The sequence below is a fragment of the Cavia porcellus genome, unplaced genomic scaffold (genome assembly GCF_034190915.1).
Source record: "Cavia porcellus strain 051 isolate PalLab524CR breed Dunkin Hartley unplaced genomic scaffold, mCavPor4.1 scaffold_31, whole genome shotgun sequence".
In the NCBI taxonomy this organism is placed as follows: Eukaryota; Metazoa; Chordata; class Mammalia; order Rodentia; family Caviidae; genus Cavia; species Cavia porcellus.
Genome location: NW_026947514.1, coordinates 13112029 through 13127670, shown reverse-complemented (window position 1 = coordinate 13127670; position 15642 = coordinate 13112029). Strand labels below are relative to the sequence as shown.

Genomic DNA, 15642 nt, shown 5'->3' with positions numbered 1-15642 from the left:
TAACATTACTCAGTTTCTCTTCTTTACTTTCTCCTGAAAACAGTATATAAGCAACAATGAACAAACTAGAGATGTTTTTGTCTTCTTCCTCAAAATAATCAGGTTTTGATTGATTAAGAATTTTGCTGAGTGATCCAAGCAATCTTCAGTTCTTCATTTACGTGGTACAGTATCTTAACCAATCAAGAACTGGTTTGGCTACAACTTGCAGAATATGAGAGGGCACAAGGGCAAGAGTCTCCTAGCTCTCTCACTCTGGTCAGTCTTGATGATCACTGTCTTTCTCCCTCTAGCACGCAATCTGCTTGGGAACCTCTAGGGAGTCCTCTCACCTCCCCACTTCCCTGCCTGGTCCTTAGACCACAAAGGGCACCTCCCAAGGAGGAGGGCAGGAAGGGAGAGAAAACCATTCCTGGTCAGTGATGCTAGCACATGGTTTAAGGAGAGCAAACTGGGAAGATGTAAGCTGAGGCTGTCCACATGCATGGAAGTGCACAGCCAGGGAACTTCTGGTCCTCATTAGAATTGAAAGTTCAGGTTATATTGTAATGACATTTGATGTTCTACTGGAAATTGGGAACTTTTCTTGAAAATCTTGTCTTCCACAGCTACACAGAGGCAAAACACAAGGGCAAAGTGGTGGTCGTGGTGGTGGTAGACAGGAGGGCAGAAACTGGAGTTCTTGTCACAAGATTGGCCTCTTAGAATAGAGGCTCCCGGGGCTGGGGATTTAGCTCAGCGGCATAAGCACCTGCCTTGCAAGCAGGCAGTCGCAAGTTCGATCCCTGGTACCGATAAAAAAGAAAAAGACAAAAAAAAAAAAAAAAGAATAGAGGCTCCCTCCTTCCATACTTTGGGCTCTGGGCTTCACAGGCCCCCAGGGCTTCAAGGGCTGCACACAGGGTTAGGGTTAGGGTTAGGGTTAGGGTTAGGGTTAGCATAAAAATTGGAACTAAGAAAGGGGAATGGGCAGCAAACCCAGAAGAGGCACATGGGAGAGCAACCTCTGTTTTTCTTCAGGCCTCAAATGCCTAGGTTATCAGAGAAGTCCTCAGTATTCTTGACGCTCATTTTTCTCATCAATAAAATGAGTATGATATAATGTGACACTTGCCCATTTTGTCTAGCTTCTTTGAAGGTGAAATGAGAACCCGCTTTGTAGAAAAGAAAAGCTACACCAAAATGTTAGTCACTAGCAGCATGCAGTGAGGTCTCCAACTGTGGCCCGAGTGAAGACAATGCATGTGCGTGTGCTTAACTCTGAACACGGTTTATTGGTAGGTGACTGATGACTTGGGAAGAAAAAAAATTTCTTCCAATCACAGAGAAATCAACCAATGACTAAATATAGATACGGGTCAAGTGGCCTCGATAAGAACAGAAAAGAAGTGGTTAACAATTAAAGAAACTGTCACCTCAAGACAGGCAGCATGCCACCATGGAGAGAACTCTGGTGTTAGTGGATGTGGGTTTGAAGCACAGCTCTACTGCTTACTTGGGGAAAACAGGAAAGTAGTTTAGCTTCCTTGAGTGTCCACACAAGCTATTTGCTATAAAATGGAAGTAACTCTAGTTATCTTGCAAAGCTAATACAAGGATTGAAGACGACACATGACTGGCCTAGTACAGTACTGGCACAGGGAAGTTCCAGTATACACGGTTATTACCACCCAGGCTGAAATGCTGTGCTATTGTGTGCCAGGAGCCTGCTGGGCCCTTATGGGGAGAATAGGTCAGATTTACATGGTCTTAAATAGTCTCGTCAGTATGCCCAAGACCCAAGGAAGCATTATACTTTACCAAGGGAGGAGAGACAAAACATGAGACAGATTCCTATCCTGAATGCAAGCAATACTGCAGAGCCAGGGAAAGAGAAGCCAGGCTTCTGAAATGACAAACGCTTTGACAAATGTACTCTCGAGAGAATGCCACCCACTATTTTGCTCACAGCAAGAGCTGCATTCTACAACTCCAGGTGGAACCCTATTGGCAAGTTTTCTAAGCCTCAGTTCAGTGACTGGCTCATATTGTGATTTCCTTTAAGCAAAAATAAAGAAGGAAAGAGTTGCTAGAACACGAAGCTCGGATCTATTCTCATTTTGGCCACTCACACCCTGGGGCTGCCCACGTCTTCTTCAGCCTCCTCTTGCTGCCTGAGAGGCTTTGCAGAGCCTCAAGATGGACTCAGAAGGGGGTGGGGAAAGGTGGGAGCCCCGGCAGGTGGAGTGCAGGGGCCCACCACACCTGAACACAGCAGAAACGGGATGGAGTTGGGACACCAGAGGACCTACTCTGGCTAGAACTGAACTGCTTCCTGCCACAATCTTCCTGCTCCAGGTCCAGTTTATTTTATTTGCAGGGAGGGATGCTTCTTGTGCACTTGTTCCTATGATTTCATCCTTTTCCAAAGCCCTGTACAATCTGAAGGTAGATTGAGCCATTGGTCCCATGTCACCTCATCTGGAGGGCGAGAGATGTCAGGGCACAGGCTTCTCGCTTCATGCGGTTCTCTGTGGGCCAGGGCTACTTCTGATCCAAACAGGCTGGGAGCACGGCTCGGTCTACACTAGGGTGAGGGCTGCCAAGAAACATTTATTTATATCCCAGAGAAAATGAAGTTTAAAAATCCAAACAAACAGGAAGCTCCTGAGGAGGAGCTGGAGAAGCAGCTCTGACGGAGGGGGAGCCCACCACCCTCCTGGCCAAGTTCATGCCCAGGTCAGGGTCCTCTCTGTTCGGGCCCTGAAAAATCCTTTAGAAAACAGAGGAAGTATGGATGAGCCCAGGCATTTGGTTAAGTATTTTTAAAAAGCTTTCCAATTCTGCTATTTTCTTCTCCTCACGCTCAATATTCTTGGTTGCTAAGTGGGAGGAAATGTGGGGAGGTGGGAGAGGTGTGGAGAACTGAGGGAAAATTGGCAACACGAAAGCTGATGGGTTTATTTTCTCTTTCCTAAAGGGGTGCAGGCAAAGGATGTGCTCCGGCACCCAGGCAACCAGCCAGGGCAGTGTCTGCTGTCGGGGGGTTATGAGGCAGACTGCACCACGGAGTGGGCCTTCTGGGGAGACAAGCACACAATTTCCAGTTTTGCTTACAGTTTTAGACATGTTGTATTTCTTTTAAGTTACAATGATCTGTATTTTAGATCAAACCCACAAAAAGGAAGAGGCCAGACTCATGATTCGCCAAGAGGACTGGGGAGCGAGCATGGGGCAGCGGCGACAGATTACAGACAGTGGTTGAAAGGGACCCTCGGGTGGGTGTCCCTAGTGACTGTGACTGTAGCCACCTGTGCGGGTGTGGGCTGGACCCTGGATAGCTGGGGAGAGCACCCTCAGATGCTCTCTGCCCGGGGTGGGAGGGGTCTATCTCATCTCAGTGTAGGGGGCCCCCGATGCTGTACAGGGCCGGCCCTGTTTTTGAGTGCCTGCTTTTTTTCTTTTTTCTTTTTTTTTTTTTAAGTGTGAAAGCTTTTGTAAAATACAATCCTACCCCCTCTTCTGGTAACTCATACCTGTGTCCCCTCCCCACAGGTCTCTACATACCAGCAACCAACCCACACCCTTGATATGCATTTACCATTTGAATGGCACCTTTGCAGGCTCCTGACTCTTCAGAGCCTAACAGGGGTCTATATGCCTTGCCATGAACTTGCAGAGTGCCCTGAGGGTAGAGCGGTTGTGTGAACTCACTGGACACATCAGGTCCTGCTTTGTTACTCCCTTCAAGGGGCAGGACACACTTAGCAATCTAAACACGCTCAGGAGAAAGTGCCCCAGACTTGACAATGGGCAAATGGGCTGCTGAGTGTCTGTTCACAGCCTGCTGGGGCTGATGGGTTGCCCTTCCCCAGAGCACTGATTCTAAAAGGAGGAATCTCTCGCTCCTTCTTGACAAGGCTGCTTTACAGTTCTGAAGAGCTACACATGAACCTGCAGAAAACTGACAGTCGAACAAATGAATTTGCTCTGGTAGAGATACAACTGATTTCCACCAATAAAAAAGCAGTATCAGTACATTGCACTGCCTTATAGGGTACTGTTTCGCATCTATTTACAAACCCATTTTAGCATTTTTGCCTCTATGCATGTTTTTTGAAATTCCTCTTTAAATGTAATGTTTCACTGGTTCCCCTGTTAATGAGATACACAGAATTGTTGACACGTTTATTTTTTATTTGTATGCGTCACCATTTTAACTTTTTGCGAGTTATAGTTTATCACAGTAATAGTGATTTCTCCTCTCCCTAGTAGGATGTGGTCTGTTGTCCATGCAGACTTTTAAAACAATACTGCAAGAATCCCATCTGGAATACATCATTGAATAGTCTATACACAAACTACCTGAAAGACAGTAAGATTTGTCACAGGAATTATGTACATGAACGGCAGAGAGAAGCTGGAGAGGGATCAGTTGTGGACTGGGCCTATGGGTCACCATGGCAGCAAAAGCAAAAGAAACCTATGACGTGGGGGGCTTCGTCAGCTACTGGGAGAAACCAGATGAAGCTCCATCACTACCTGCCCCTTGGGGGGATGTGGGGTTACACGGAGGCTACCACCAGTCAGAGGTGGCTCTGAGAGGTGGGGGACCCATGCAAACCTGGCTTCTTACCTGGGATTGGTTAGGTTGTAGCAGGATTTCCATATTTGTAACATGTGCTTACAGGTGAGCAGTGCCTCATCTGGGCCCCGGCAGAGTGACTCCAACTTCACTTTGGAAAACAGTAGTCTAAAAAAAAAAAAAAGAAAGAAAGAAAAATAAAACAGTAGTCTACAAAAAGAGAAGAAGGGGAAAACACATGGCTCAAGCCAGAGAGGTGGGCTCGGCCCCTGGCTGGAGTGACTGCACCCGAGTGGGGACATCCACACCCATGGTCTCGGGAAAGCAGTGGCTGCAGAGTCAAGGATTCCAGAACCTCCAGATCAATATGTGGCTTTGCATAGGGCTCATCAGGGTGACCAACTGCGGTCAAGTTAAAACCATTATGGTAGCCAGTTGTACTAAGGACACGGGGATTTTTATTAATGTTGCTGTTTAGAACAAAATCAATTTACATATGAAACTGCAAAAATTCATTAAAAGTGCAATTTTGATTTACTTACAACACCACACAGGAGAAATGACTCAATTGCTATAAATATCTATAACTTTCCATGAGGCTTTTCATCTTCAAAAGCCTGACCTAAAGGCACACAGGCAAGGGGGCCTCTGGTGGGACCCCCGACACGGTCTAGATCCACCCTGTCCTGCTTTGTAGAGACTACACTTCAGGGCTTATAGTCACCAAGGTTTTGTTACCACCAACGGCTTCGGCCTCCATCTACACCTTCTAAGCACTAAACTAGAACCTTCTTATCCCACTCCAAATTCTCCTTCTGTTTCTCTGGAGACATCAGCCTAGGTGATGCCAACCTCAGCTCTCTTGGTTCCTGGACTTGTCACCAATATGTAGAGAAGGTTCCAGCACAAACCTAGATTCCCTGCTAGTGATCTTCCTGTTCCTAGACCTGCCCAGTTCTCAGAAATCTTACAAAGATCTCCAATAATCATTTTCAAGCACAGGAGGGTAAGGCAGGAGGATCACAAGTTCAAGCCTAGTTTGTACAATTTACCAACCTGGTTAGACACTATCTCAAGATAAAAATAAAAAATAAAGAGCTGGATATGTAGTTCAGTGGAAAGATCTTGGGTTTAATCTCAAGAATCATTAAAAACAAAGCAAAAACAACAAAACATCATTTTTTTCAGCTCCAGCCTGGGAAACTGCAACAGTTCCTCACCACCTGAACAGTGTCCTGTGAGGCACTCCAGCCACTGGCCATCCTCACTTCAGCATCCCATCCCGTGCCATGCACCTGCTGCACCCCTTCCTGCTATGGGGTACCTCACTGCTCAATGCCATGTTTCTTCCTCAGCTCTGTCACTGCCCGTGCCAGGTCCTCACTTGTAATCGTTTAATTCTTCCCCAATACAACCTAAAACCGGGCTTCCCCAGGTAGGTTGCCCCGTGACACCACTTTCACTCTGTCTCCTCTACTGAGTAGGTACCACACCAGCTGTGTTTGCTGTTAATGATAATTTAAAAGGGAGAAAGAAACAGAGCGGTTGCAGGTCACCTGTGTGGCACAGACCACTATCATCTCTGCAGTCACCCTGATCAGGAGGTGGTGTTTGTCACTTTTCCACAGCAAAGGACACTGAGGGTTTATAACAGCACTCCCTGGACAGTTACTTTCTGGATATAACAGGACCTTGACCCTCTCTATCTCTCTGACCTTTCTTCCATGGTGCCCAGGATTGTGCTTTGAGTTCCACAGGCCTCATGTCAGCATCTGCTCACTGACTGCCTTCTTCATAAGCCATGGAGATGAAGAAATGTGTTTCTGTGTTTAGGTTAGACATGCAGTAGAGTTCTTCAAGAATACATGATGCACTGTCCTTATCCCGAGGCGCTGGAGAGAAGCCAAGCCCCTCTCTGTGAGAAATGGGAGCATGTGGTCCTACATCATTGATCAACCTCAGGGATGGGCTAGCACCAAGTGCTTCTTCTCAATGGGACAAAGAAAGCCTAAGGAGGGCTAGTGGCTCCCAAAACGCTCAGAGCTGCAGCCTCACTGAGCCTAGGTTTTCAGAATCTGGGCTGATGAGATGACAGGTCACCTGATAAGAAGGATGTGGTGTCAGATCTGCAAGCATAAAGAACAAGGCCACATGTGAGAACAGGGTGTGGCTTCTGCCCCCAAACAGCTCAAGAAGTAGAAATCCCTTGAAGCTTTACCAGGGCCACCCCTAGGAGCATTGCACACTCAGGGTATCTCACGGGATTTATAAAAGCAGCAGCTGGCTCCTACTAAAGTGCAAGAGCCCAGGATATGGCAGGAGCACGTTCCCACCAAACTCACATCAACTGAGAGAGGTGCTGCAAAGGAAGGAGAGGCCACCAAAAGGTCACTTTTCAGCCTCTAGTTGAGAGCTCCCTGGGAGGTCCACAGACTCCCCTGGATGGAGGTGGCTGCCAAGCAATTGCAGCCAGCAGAGAACCCCTCCTAGACCACAAGAAGCCCAGCAGGCTGCACTGGCACTGTGGTGGTGAAGCTGGGGGTGAGGGTGCCGAGCAGCTCTGCCAGGCTCGGCGGAGGCCTTGGAGGAGGCGGTAAGGTTTCCCTGCCCTGCAGGCAGTGCGGTGGCTCTCACAGCAATTAGCCTCGATTGCTTTCACTGTACCTAGAGTACGAAATGCCAGAGCACATTGCTAAGCCTCAGCTTGGGGGAACAGTTCTTTGCAAGGCTTCTTGGCTGGAAAAAGAACTTCTAATTAACATGAAATAACAGCTTTCAAACATTTGACTCAGGATATGGAGTTGAAAAGGTGTGGGCTGGATTTAAGAGAACCAGACAGAAAGAACAATAGTAGAACTGCTGAGCACAAATGATGGAAAAGGCACTTGGAAGGGAGGCAAGAGGAACACCCAGGAAAGAGCCTGGCAGAGGAAAGGAGGAGGAGAGAAACACTGAGGCTGCCAGCCGCCGCGTGACACTTGTGCCCGGCCTCACTCGGACCCGGGACGGAACACATGGCCTCCCGGCTCGCTGAGCCTCAGCTGGTCTGTGAGGCGGGAAACAATACCGAAAGCAGCAGCAGGGGCAGTTGTCACTGTATCTGCCCACGCCTGCTAGTGCACATCAAGACTGCTCAAAAACATCTGGCAAGTGTAAGTTATGTTAACATGTTAACGTAGAGACGAGAGCACACAAAGAATGATTAGCATTAATTTGCAGTGGTTGATGTCCAAAGATATAATAGATTCAATCTACTGAAGAAACCCTGAGGCAAAACCAAATGATGAGAAAGCCTGACACAAACCCACACGTGATTCCCTTCAGTGTGTCCAACTGTCAGCCTGCTGCAGACTGCAGGGGGCACTGCCAGCCACGTTGCCAGGCACAACGTGACTCAGTCCTGGAGTCACGCGCTGGCATATGTCCTCCGCGCATCCCCTGTGCTGCCTCAAAGTTCCTTTACCTAATTCCTGAAAAAGAAATATTTTGTTCGTACAGTCACCAAAAACACATACGGTGAATGAAGAACTGGGCAACAGTACCAGGCCCCGTTACTGATCATTTAAACCTAGCATTTCCAAAAATTAAAACACCCAGATTTCCTCTTATTCCAAAAAGAAGAGCCATTGTCAAGAACTTAGAAGGATAAACTTGAGTCATCTGCTGAATCATACAGTTTCTCTAGATGAGAAATCCAAAATATAAATAAAGAACAAAATGAAAGATAATCAGGGTTAGGGAAATAGATCTTATACAAAAGAGAAGGGGATCAAGAGGGAGGGGAAGGGAAGGGATATAAAAGAATTAAGATGTGTTATATACATAGAATGACTTCTCACAAGGAATGAAATTACTATGCATTATATACATGTACTAAAAAAACCCAGAAATTGGAAAAAAAATCTATTTTTCCTAAAACGCCATTTGTGATCTGACTCCTGCCCGCATGCTTGGCCACGGAGGGGTTTTCTGTGGCCCATGACAAGCATCCCACAGCACTGCCATGGCTGCCTTCCCTGCATGCTGCTCGCCTCTGTGCCCTCCCAGGTCTCTACATGTGCCATTCCCTTGATTTGGAATCCAGGTTCCACCCACTCACTTCTGCTTTAGAAAGGCCTGCTAATCCAGTGTTCCTCACGGAGGGTTAGAGGCAGCCGTAAGGAGTGAAGCCGCCCCAATGGAAATCAAGTGCTCACAACCGGGGAATAAGAAGGGACAAGCCAGGAACTTCTACTTTCAAGACAAGTAACATAATAACAGTAAGAACAGCAGCTGAGAGCCACTTCAAATATGCAATCACTGACCCTGAGGACAATCCTGAAAATTAGGTGGAGGATTAAGTAATCTGCCCCAGTTCACAACACCAGTGATTGGCAGAGCAGACATTTAAATCCGAATCCATCCGACTCCAAAGGAATGAACAAGAAACAGGAGAGTAACTTCAAACCTGACTATACTCCTGACACTAATGAAGACATACAGCATTTTCTAATCCATCGCCAAGTTCTGAAGACTCAGAAACATGTGAAGATCTGGGTTAGGTGCTGTTCGGAGCAGAAGTGATATGAAGTCCAATCCCTAGAGCATCAAGAGCGGACAGAAGCTGGATGAGCTGGGCTGTGAAGGGATTGCCCCTAAAATATCACAGACGAGCTTCTTCAAAGCATGATCACATCGTGCATGTGCATTTGTGACTTGTCTTTCACTCCAAAGTCCAGTTAATGCAAGTTTTACTTTATTAACTAATAAAAATATTTTATTATACTTCTAAAATTTCTTAAAGAATCCCAAGATAATTCCTGAAATGACAAGTAGGTTTGATTTAGTGTTGGTGCTCAGGAAGGACTTACAACCACTTTTAGTGACACTCCCAAGGGCCAGTTTGACCATCTAGGGGTCGTCCCCGGGAAGACCCTCCGACCTCCTGGGAACTGCCAGCCCACAGGACATTCACATCTGCACCCCACTCTCCTTTGGCTAGTCCTGGCCCACTCCCAGAATCCACACCTGCGCTGGGGGTTGAGATGAGACTAAAAGATGAGACTAAAATGCTTCTGAATTCTGAAATTTAATATGCACAGAAAAACTTACTGAACAGCCCTCAATGATAAGAAATTAGAAAAGTCTAAAGTGATTCTAAAGTATTAGTTCCCTCCAATTTTATTTGGCAGCATGAAAATGCATTTGTTAAGTGCATCAGGGAGAAAACATGCATATTAATACATAAAAGCCTCACTAATTAGCTGATTTGTAAGTGCCACATTCATGGCAGCTGATTTAGCAATAAAAATCACAGGAACCTTGAACATTTGGTATTTTGTGCTGATTTGTGTTTGTGAGCTCGTGGGCTCGGCACACCAGGGCCCCACTCTTTCTACAGCTACTGAATGTAAGCAGGGATACAAAATAGCTGTGCAGAAAAGCCTGGGGAATGAGCCCAAGTGTGGCACTGGCCGTGGGTCCCTGAATCCTTTCCCACTTCCTGCCGCTGGGAGCCTGCTTGGAGAGCTGGAATGGGGCTGGCTGCCAACCACCTAAAGGAAAGCGAGTAACTGTCACCACGTAAAAGAAAGAATAGACGGCAGAGGGGTGGGGGTGCCGGAAGGGAATTTTAAATGGGGGACAGGTTTGGAGGCTGATGGATTGGAAAGGTTGGAGAAATCAAAAGCCATGTGGCAAAAGTGTGCGATGATTAGAGAACGGAGACGGAGATCTGAAGCCAGGTGAGGCAGCTGGGAAGAGTCTGAAGAGGATGGTGCCGCAGGTCGTGTGCAGCTCAGCGCTGCTCCTGGCCCCTTGGGAGGGGACAAGGAGTTTCTTTCCAGGTCCCGCAAGGCTTGAAGGAAAGCTACCTCCGCTCTCTGTCATGCCCCTCCCTGTCGCCTGTGCAGACTGGGGCCATGGCTCTCCTGGCTGGGTTTCCCAAGCAGCCCCATGCTGGAAGGTGCTGCTGTCTTTGCAGCAGCATGGAGTTGCTGCTGCTGAAAACCAACACTTGACGGCCTGCAGCAGCTTAACAGGTGCTGACACTGGCAGGTGAGCCCGTGATGTGGGGCTTACAGCTGTGTGGTGCTGGAGCTGTGACAGGGCAGGTCACCCTGAGGTTCCTTTGATGATAGCTGGAAGAGATGAGGTAGAGCACCAGATGGAGTGACTCTTCCCTAAATACTGCCTAGGGCCTCATTGGTTGCAATGATAAATATCACTTGAGTGAACGATCTCATTACTCAACTGCTACACAGGAAATACACAATTTCTTAGATCATCTGGCTTACCAGTTGTTACACTGATATGCTACTCGTGGACTCATTAGAAAAAATATAGTCTTTTCTGATTAATCCAAAGGCAGAAAAGGCCTCAAGAGGTCCTAGAATACTTTGCTACTCAGCATATGGTCTAGGATGGACAGCCTCAGGATCTCCTGGAGCTCGTGAGAAAGAATTCCCATGTTCTCCACTCACCCTAGACCCACAGAGTCGGAACCTGCACATAGCCAGATTCCCAGTTCAGTCCTGGCCAGTGAAGTTCAAGAAGCACCATTCTGGTTCATCATGTTCCATCCTAACCTTGAATGCTCTTATTTCATTTAAAAAAAAAAAAAAAAAGACCTCTAAGAAAAACAGCTCCCATGCCTTCTTCACTTAGGAAATTTAACCTCTGTTTGTTTATTTGTTTTGGGGAATGTTCAGGATATATTTTGTTTTTAAGCTCAGCGGAAATTCTAAACCACCACTGACATTAAGCGCCCATGGAGGGGCAGCCTGGGCTGTGGTCTGGAACAGAATGCTGCCCTTCCTTCCTCTCCTGGATCCCTTGTGAGGGCTGTGCTATGGCCCTGTCTAGGGCATCCACCTGTCCAGGGCATCCACACACCTGTAGTAGGGGTCCACCAGGTTGACATGGGCACCAATCTGTGGGACATTATTCATTGGCACCCATACCATGGGCCCTCCTTCTGTCTGTGGTCATCAATCTCTACAGGAACTGAAGGCTCATCCGCTATTTGTCCTCTAGAATAAGCAGGCAAATGCTTCAAGACATCTGGGAGAGCTTGGAGTTGCAACTGCCTGCTCAGTCATCGAATTCAAACACTTCTGAGATATGTGTTGGCCTAACAGAACTGTCTGCTAGGGCACACAAGCTTAGAGGCAGACAGAAGTCCTGCCCCCAAGCTTTCCAGAGGTTAAATCTGGGTACCTGGATCATACTGTCAGCCCAGTTGTGTGCTGCCTGCTGGTCTGTGAGCTTGGTTCTTCTCCTCAGCGTAGCCTCTTGAGCAGGAAGTCGAGCCCAGACAAGCGGCTGAGCCCAGCAAGTGACCGAGCCAGGTGGCTTACTGGTGAATGCTGTCTGGGAGTTATTTAGCCGCGAAGGAAGTTCTAGAAACTTGACCACTTTTAACACCCGTGGCTGTTCTAGAAGGAGCCATGGTGAAATGTACCAGTGCATCTAGGGAGTTCATCTGGCCTTTGCCCCACTTTGGTCTCACTCATAAGTGGCCACCCCAGATTCGCAGAAAACTGAGCCCCCTGGAAAATTGAGACCACATTTATTCAGCAAAAGCAAGTTCCTTGGGGGCCAAAGTATTAGTAGGTATTAGAAGATGCCTCACTCTTCAGGGCTTAGCAGCGCCTTATCCTCGGATGGGAGACTGTGTGAGAGACAGAACTGGGGCCTGACTGTGGCCTGTGGGTTGGCTGTGCCCCTTGGTATCCTAATCCTGCCCCCTCGTTGTGACAGGCAGGAACTCCTGCTAGATCCCATATCAGTTACATTTTGCTTCTCATTTCAGTCAAAGTGTCAACAATCTGCATACACCCCCATCCTTTAGCAGTATTTTTAGAACAAACAACTGACATATTCAGCTGGAATAAATCACCTCAAGATACCCCAGTTTAACTTTTTTTTTGTTCCCTCTTTAGCTATTGATCTCAGCTCTGATTGGCATCCTGGAGCTGACACCTAAGCTGGAAATGACCTGGTTGGGTTGCCTGAAAACCCTGCGAGTATCACAGTGCTCATGTTTCAAGGGCCTCCAGCCCTTTCATGTGACACTGTAATGAAGGGAGTTACTGCATGTTATGCTGTCCTCAAAGCAAGAACCTACATAGACAGACAGAATTCCTTCTGTTTGCCAGGAGCTGGGGTTGGGGAATTGGGTAAAAAGGAGAAGCTGCTCTCGGGTGTGGTAAGTGAGCTAGTGAGCAGGTGCCTGTGGTATAGCAAATATAGTAGGTACAGAGTCAAAACCAATGAGCGACAGAAGAAGCAGGCAGACACATGCCGGGCCATAACCAAGGCTGCAGGGTTACTCACAGGTCATGAGTTTCAGCTGCTCACTGCACAAACACATGAGCTGGAAATGGAGATTCAGAGGTTTCCAGGAAATGCCCTACATGAATTCTGTCGTTGACCCTCTGTACTTTGAATTACTGAATGAGATATCTAGAATCTAGAGATCTTGGAAAGAAATGCCTTCAAATGAATACATTTTTCTGGGTACCACAACTGGAGAGGGGGTGGCTTTAGCGTGGTCCTTGCAGAGCTCCCTCTCTGCACCAGCTTGGCCTCTCTCAGCTGCTGGGCCTTCTAAGCTCAGGGAAACTAGTCAGATCTGAGCTTTCTGGCTGACAGGGAGGCTGGCACATCCTGAAGGTTTTATCCATAGCATTCTCAGAAAATATGAAAAAAGACAGCTTTTCTGAAAAGAAAGAAAGATGTGCCATGTGGGCTTTAAGTTTAGTGAACCAATCGCCATACGTGTGCCTAGGGCTGCTCAGGTAAAAATAGGATAAGGGTTTGGGCCAGCATCGCTCTGCATCTCAAGGAATACCTGCCTGTGACCCTGCTGAAAAGAGGACCTTTGTATGAGCCAATCTGCCTTCGAATACACTTCTCCACTTCTCCTTTTTCAATTCTATCCTTGCCTTGGAAACATGATTCTCAGTTTCTAAGCCAGTTTTCATAGCATTCTGGGGACTCAGTCGCTCTTGGAAAGCACCCACATTTACTGAAGCCTCTGCCATAGAACCAAAGCCTCACAAAAAAATGACATAAACGGCTGTGGGGTCCCAGGAGGCTGCTTGGGTCGGAAAGTCCATCCTGGAAGAATGCTGGCGTAATGTTCCAGGGCCAGGGATCTTTAATAAACTCATTACGACCTTCCAAGAATACTGGAAGCCCTCGACCAAGTACATCAATAACAAGAGGTATTTTAAACCTGCCATGTAAAAAATATAGTAAAATATACATATGTGTAAGATGTGGTATGTTAGCCATTTTAAAATGTCCACTCAGAGGTATTAAAAACACTCGCACCATCCATGGTGATGCAACCATCATCACCATCCACCACTATAACTTTTATCAACCTGCAAAACTGAAACTCTGTACTAATTAAACATTAACGTCCCTCGAACCTCCTTCCCGTCCCACAGCCAGCACTGCCCTCATTGTCTTTATGAATCTGAGCACTCCAAGCACCTCCCAGGACATATACATACAATCGCATAGTATTTGTCTTTTTGTGAGAGGCTATTTTACTTGGGACAATGAATTCAAGTATTGGCCATGTTATTGCATGTCAGAATTCCCTTCCTTTCCAAGGCTGAGTAATTTTCCAGTGTACACATAGGCCACATTTTCTTTATCCATTTGTCCATGGACACTTGGTTTGCTTTTACCTTTTGGGCCACTATGAATAATACTGCTGTGAACCAGTGTGGCTGGATAGTACCTGTTTAAATTCTTGCTTTCAATTCTTTTGGGTAGATGTGGGATTGCTGGATCATGTGGCAGCTCTATTTGACATTTCTGAGGAGCCGCCATACTATTTTCCCATTTTGTATCCCACCATCAGTGCATGAAAATTCCAATTTCTCTACATCCCCAACACTTGTGACTCTATTTTTTGATAATAGCTAACCTACCAGGCATCTCGATGTGGTTTTGATTTGCATTTCCCTAATGACTGGTGATGTGGAGAATCTTTTATTGAATGCTTACGTATCTTCTTTCAAGAAACATGTATTCAACTCCTTTACCCATTTTAAAATTAGGTTGTTTCTTCTGTTGTTCTGCACCACTAAATCCCACCCTGCTTTACTCTGTGGTGTTGTCCTCCAAGCTGCTGCCCATTCTCCTTTGCCCACAGACCTGCCCCTGGCTTGTATCCAAGGACTGGCATGGTTGGCTTGGTTACTGCCCTCCCAGTCATCCTGTGGCTACTACTAGATCATTTCTCTAGATTTATGAGATGAATGTGAAAAATTCAGAATGCAAATAACTTAAAGAGAAAATATGAGATAAATAATAGGAAATAGGGTGATTGCTCTTCTGCTAATGAGGAAGAGACAAAGAAATGGAGGAAGGCAGCAAGAGGGAAAAGGAAAGAATAATAAAAAGAATTTAGGTGAGTTTTGCACATGTACCAACCTACCATGATGAATGTAATCATCATGTACTTCAAACGTGTACTAATAAAAATAAAACAAGATGAACAGCCTCTTTCTTTGAGGACAGCTTTTTTATCAAATGCAAATTTAATGGACATGTTCATTATCTTATCATTCAGCTCAGGCATAAAAATAGCCCACAACACCTGGCCTCTCAGTGACTGCTGAATCAAAACATCGCTCAAGATGATATTTCAACTTCAACTGTGTTTCTCTGAGAGTTTGTGTGAACAAGACAGTGAGAAAGAGACAGAGTCTCACATGCCATGATTTTTTACGAAGTCAGGTCTATATTCCACTTAGTAACGGAAGGCCCTAACTGTGTTATCTAATTTCTGATAACATGATGTGATTAACCTAAGAATTCCGCTCACGTAGGTTAGGCACTGGGAGACAGCAGAAACTCCTTGCCTTATTCACAGAACTGTCCCCATAGCTACAATGGTGCTGACATGTGGCAGGAACCTAACGTCCAAAGGCAGCTGGTGACTAAGGGCACAGACGTCAAGGCCAGCCTGCCTGCTTCCAAGTCAGGGCTCTGCAGCTTCCCAGATGCGCGACCTTAGACAAATTACTCAACCTCTCTGTGCCTCCATCTCCTCATCTGTAAATCAGGGACAACAA

The 15642-nt window shown here is 46.5% G+C and overlaps 1 protein-coding gene across 6 annotated transcripts in view; it reads right to left on the bottom strand.

The window, feature by feature from the left end:
• The window catches only part of Ttc7b (tetratricopeptide repeat domain 7B), a 249360-nt gene that overhangs the window by 61641 nt on the left and 172077 nt on the right, over positions 1-15642 (bottom strand). For all 6 annotated transcript variants that reach the window (XM_063240840.1, XM_063240837.1, XM_063240838.1 and 3 more), the window contains one exon: positions 4616-4732. In XM_063240840.1, the coding sequence (XP_063096910.1) occupies positions 4616-4732 (117 nt within the window). The remainder of the gene's footprint in view (positions 1-4615; positions 4733-15642) is intronic.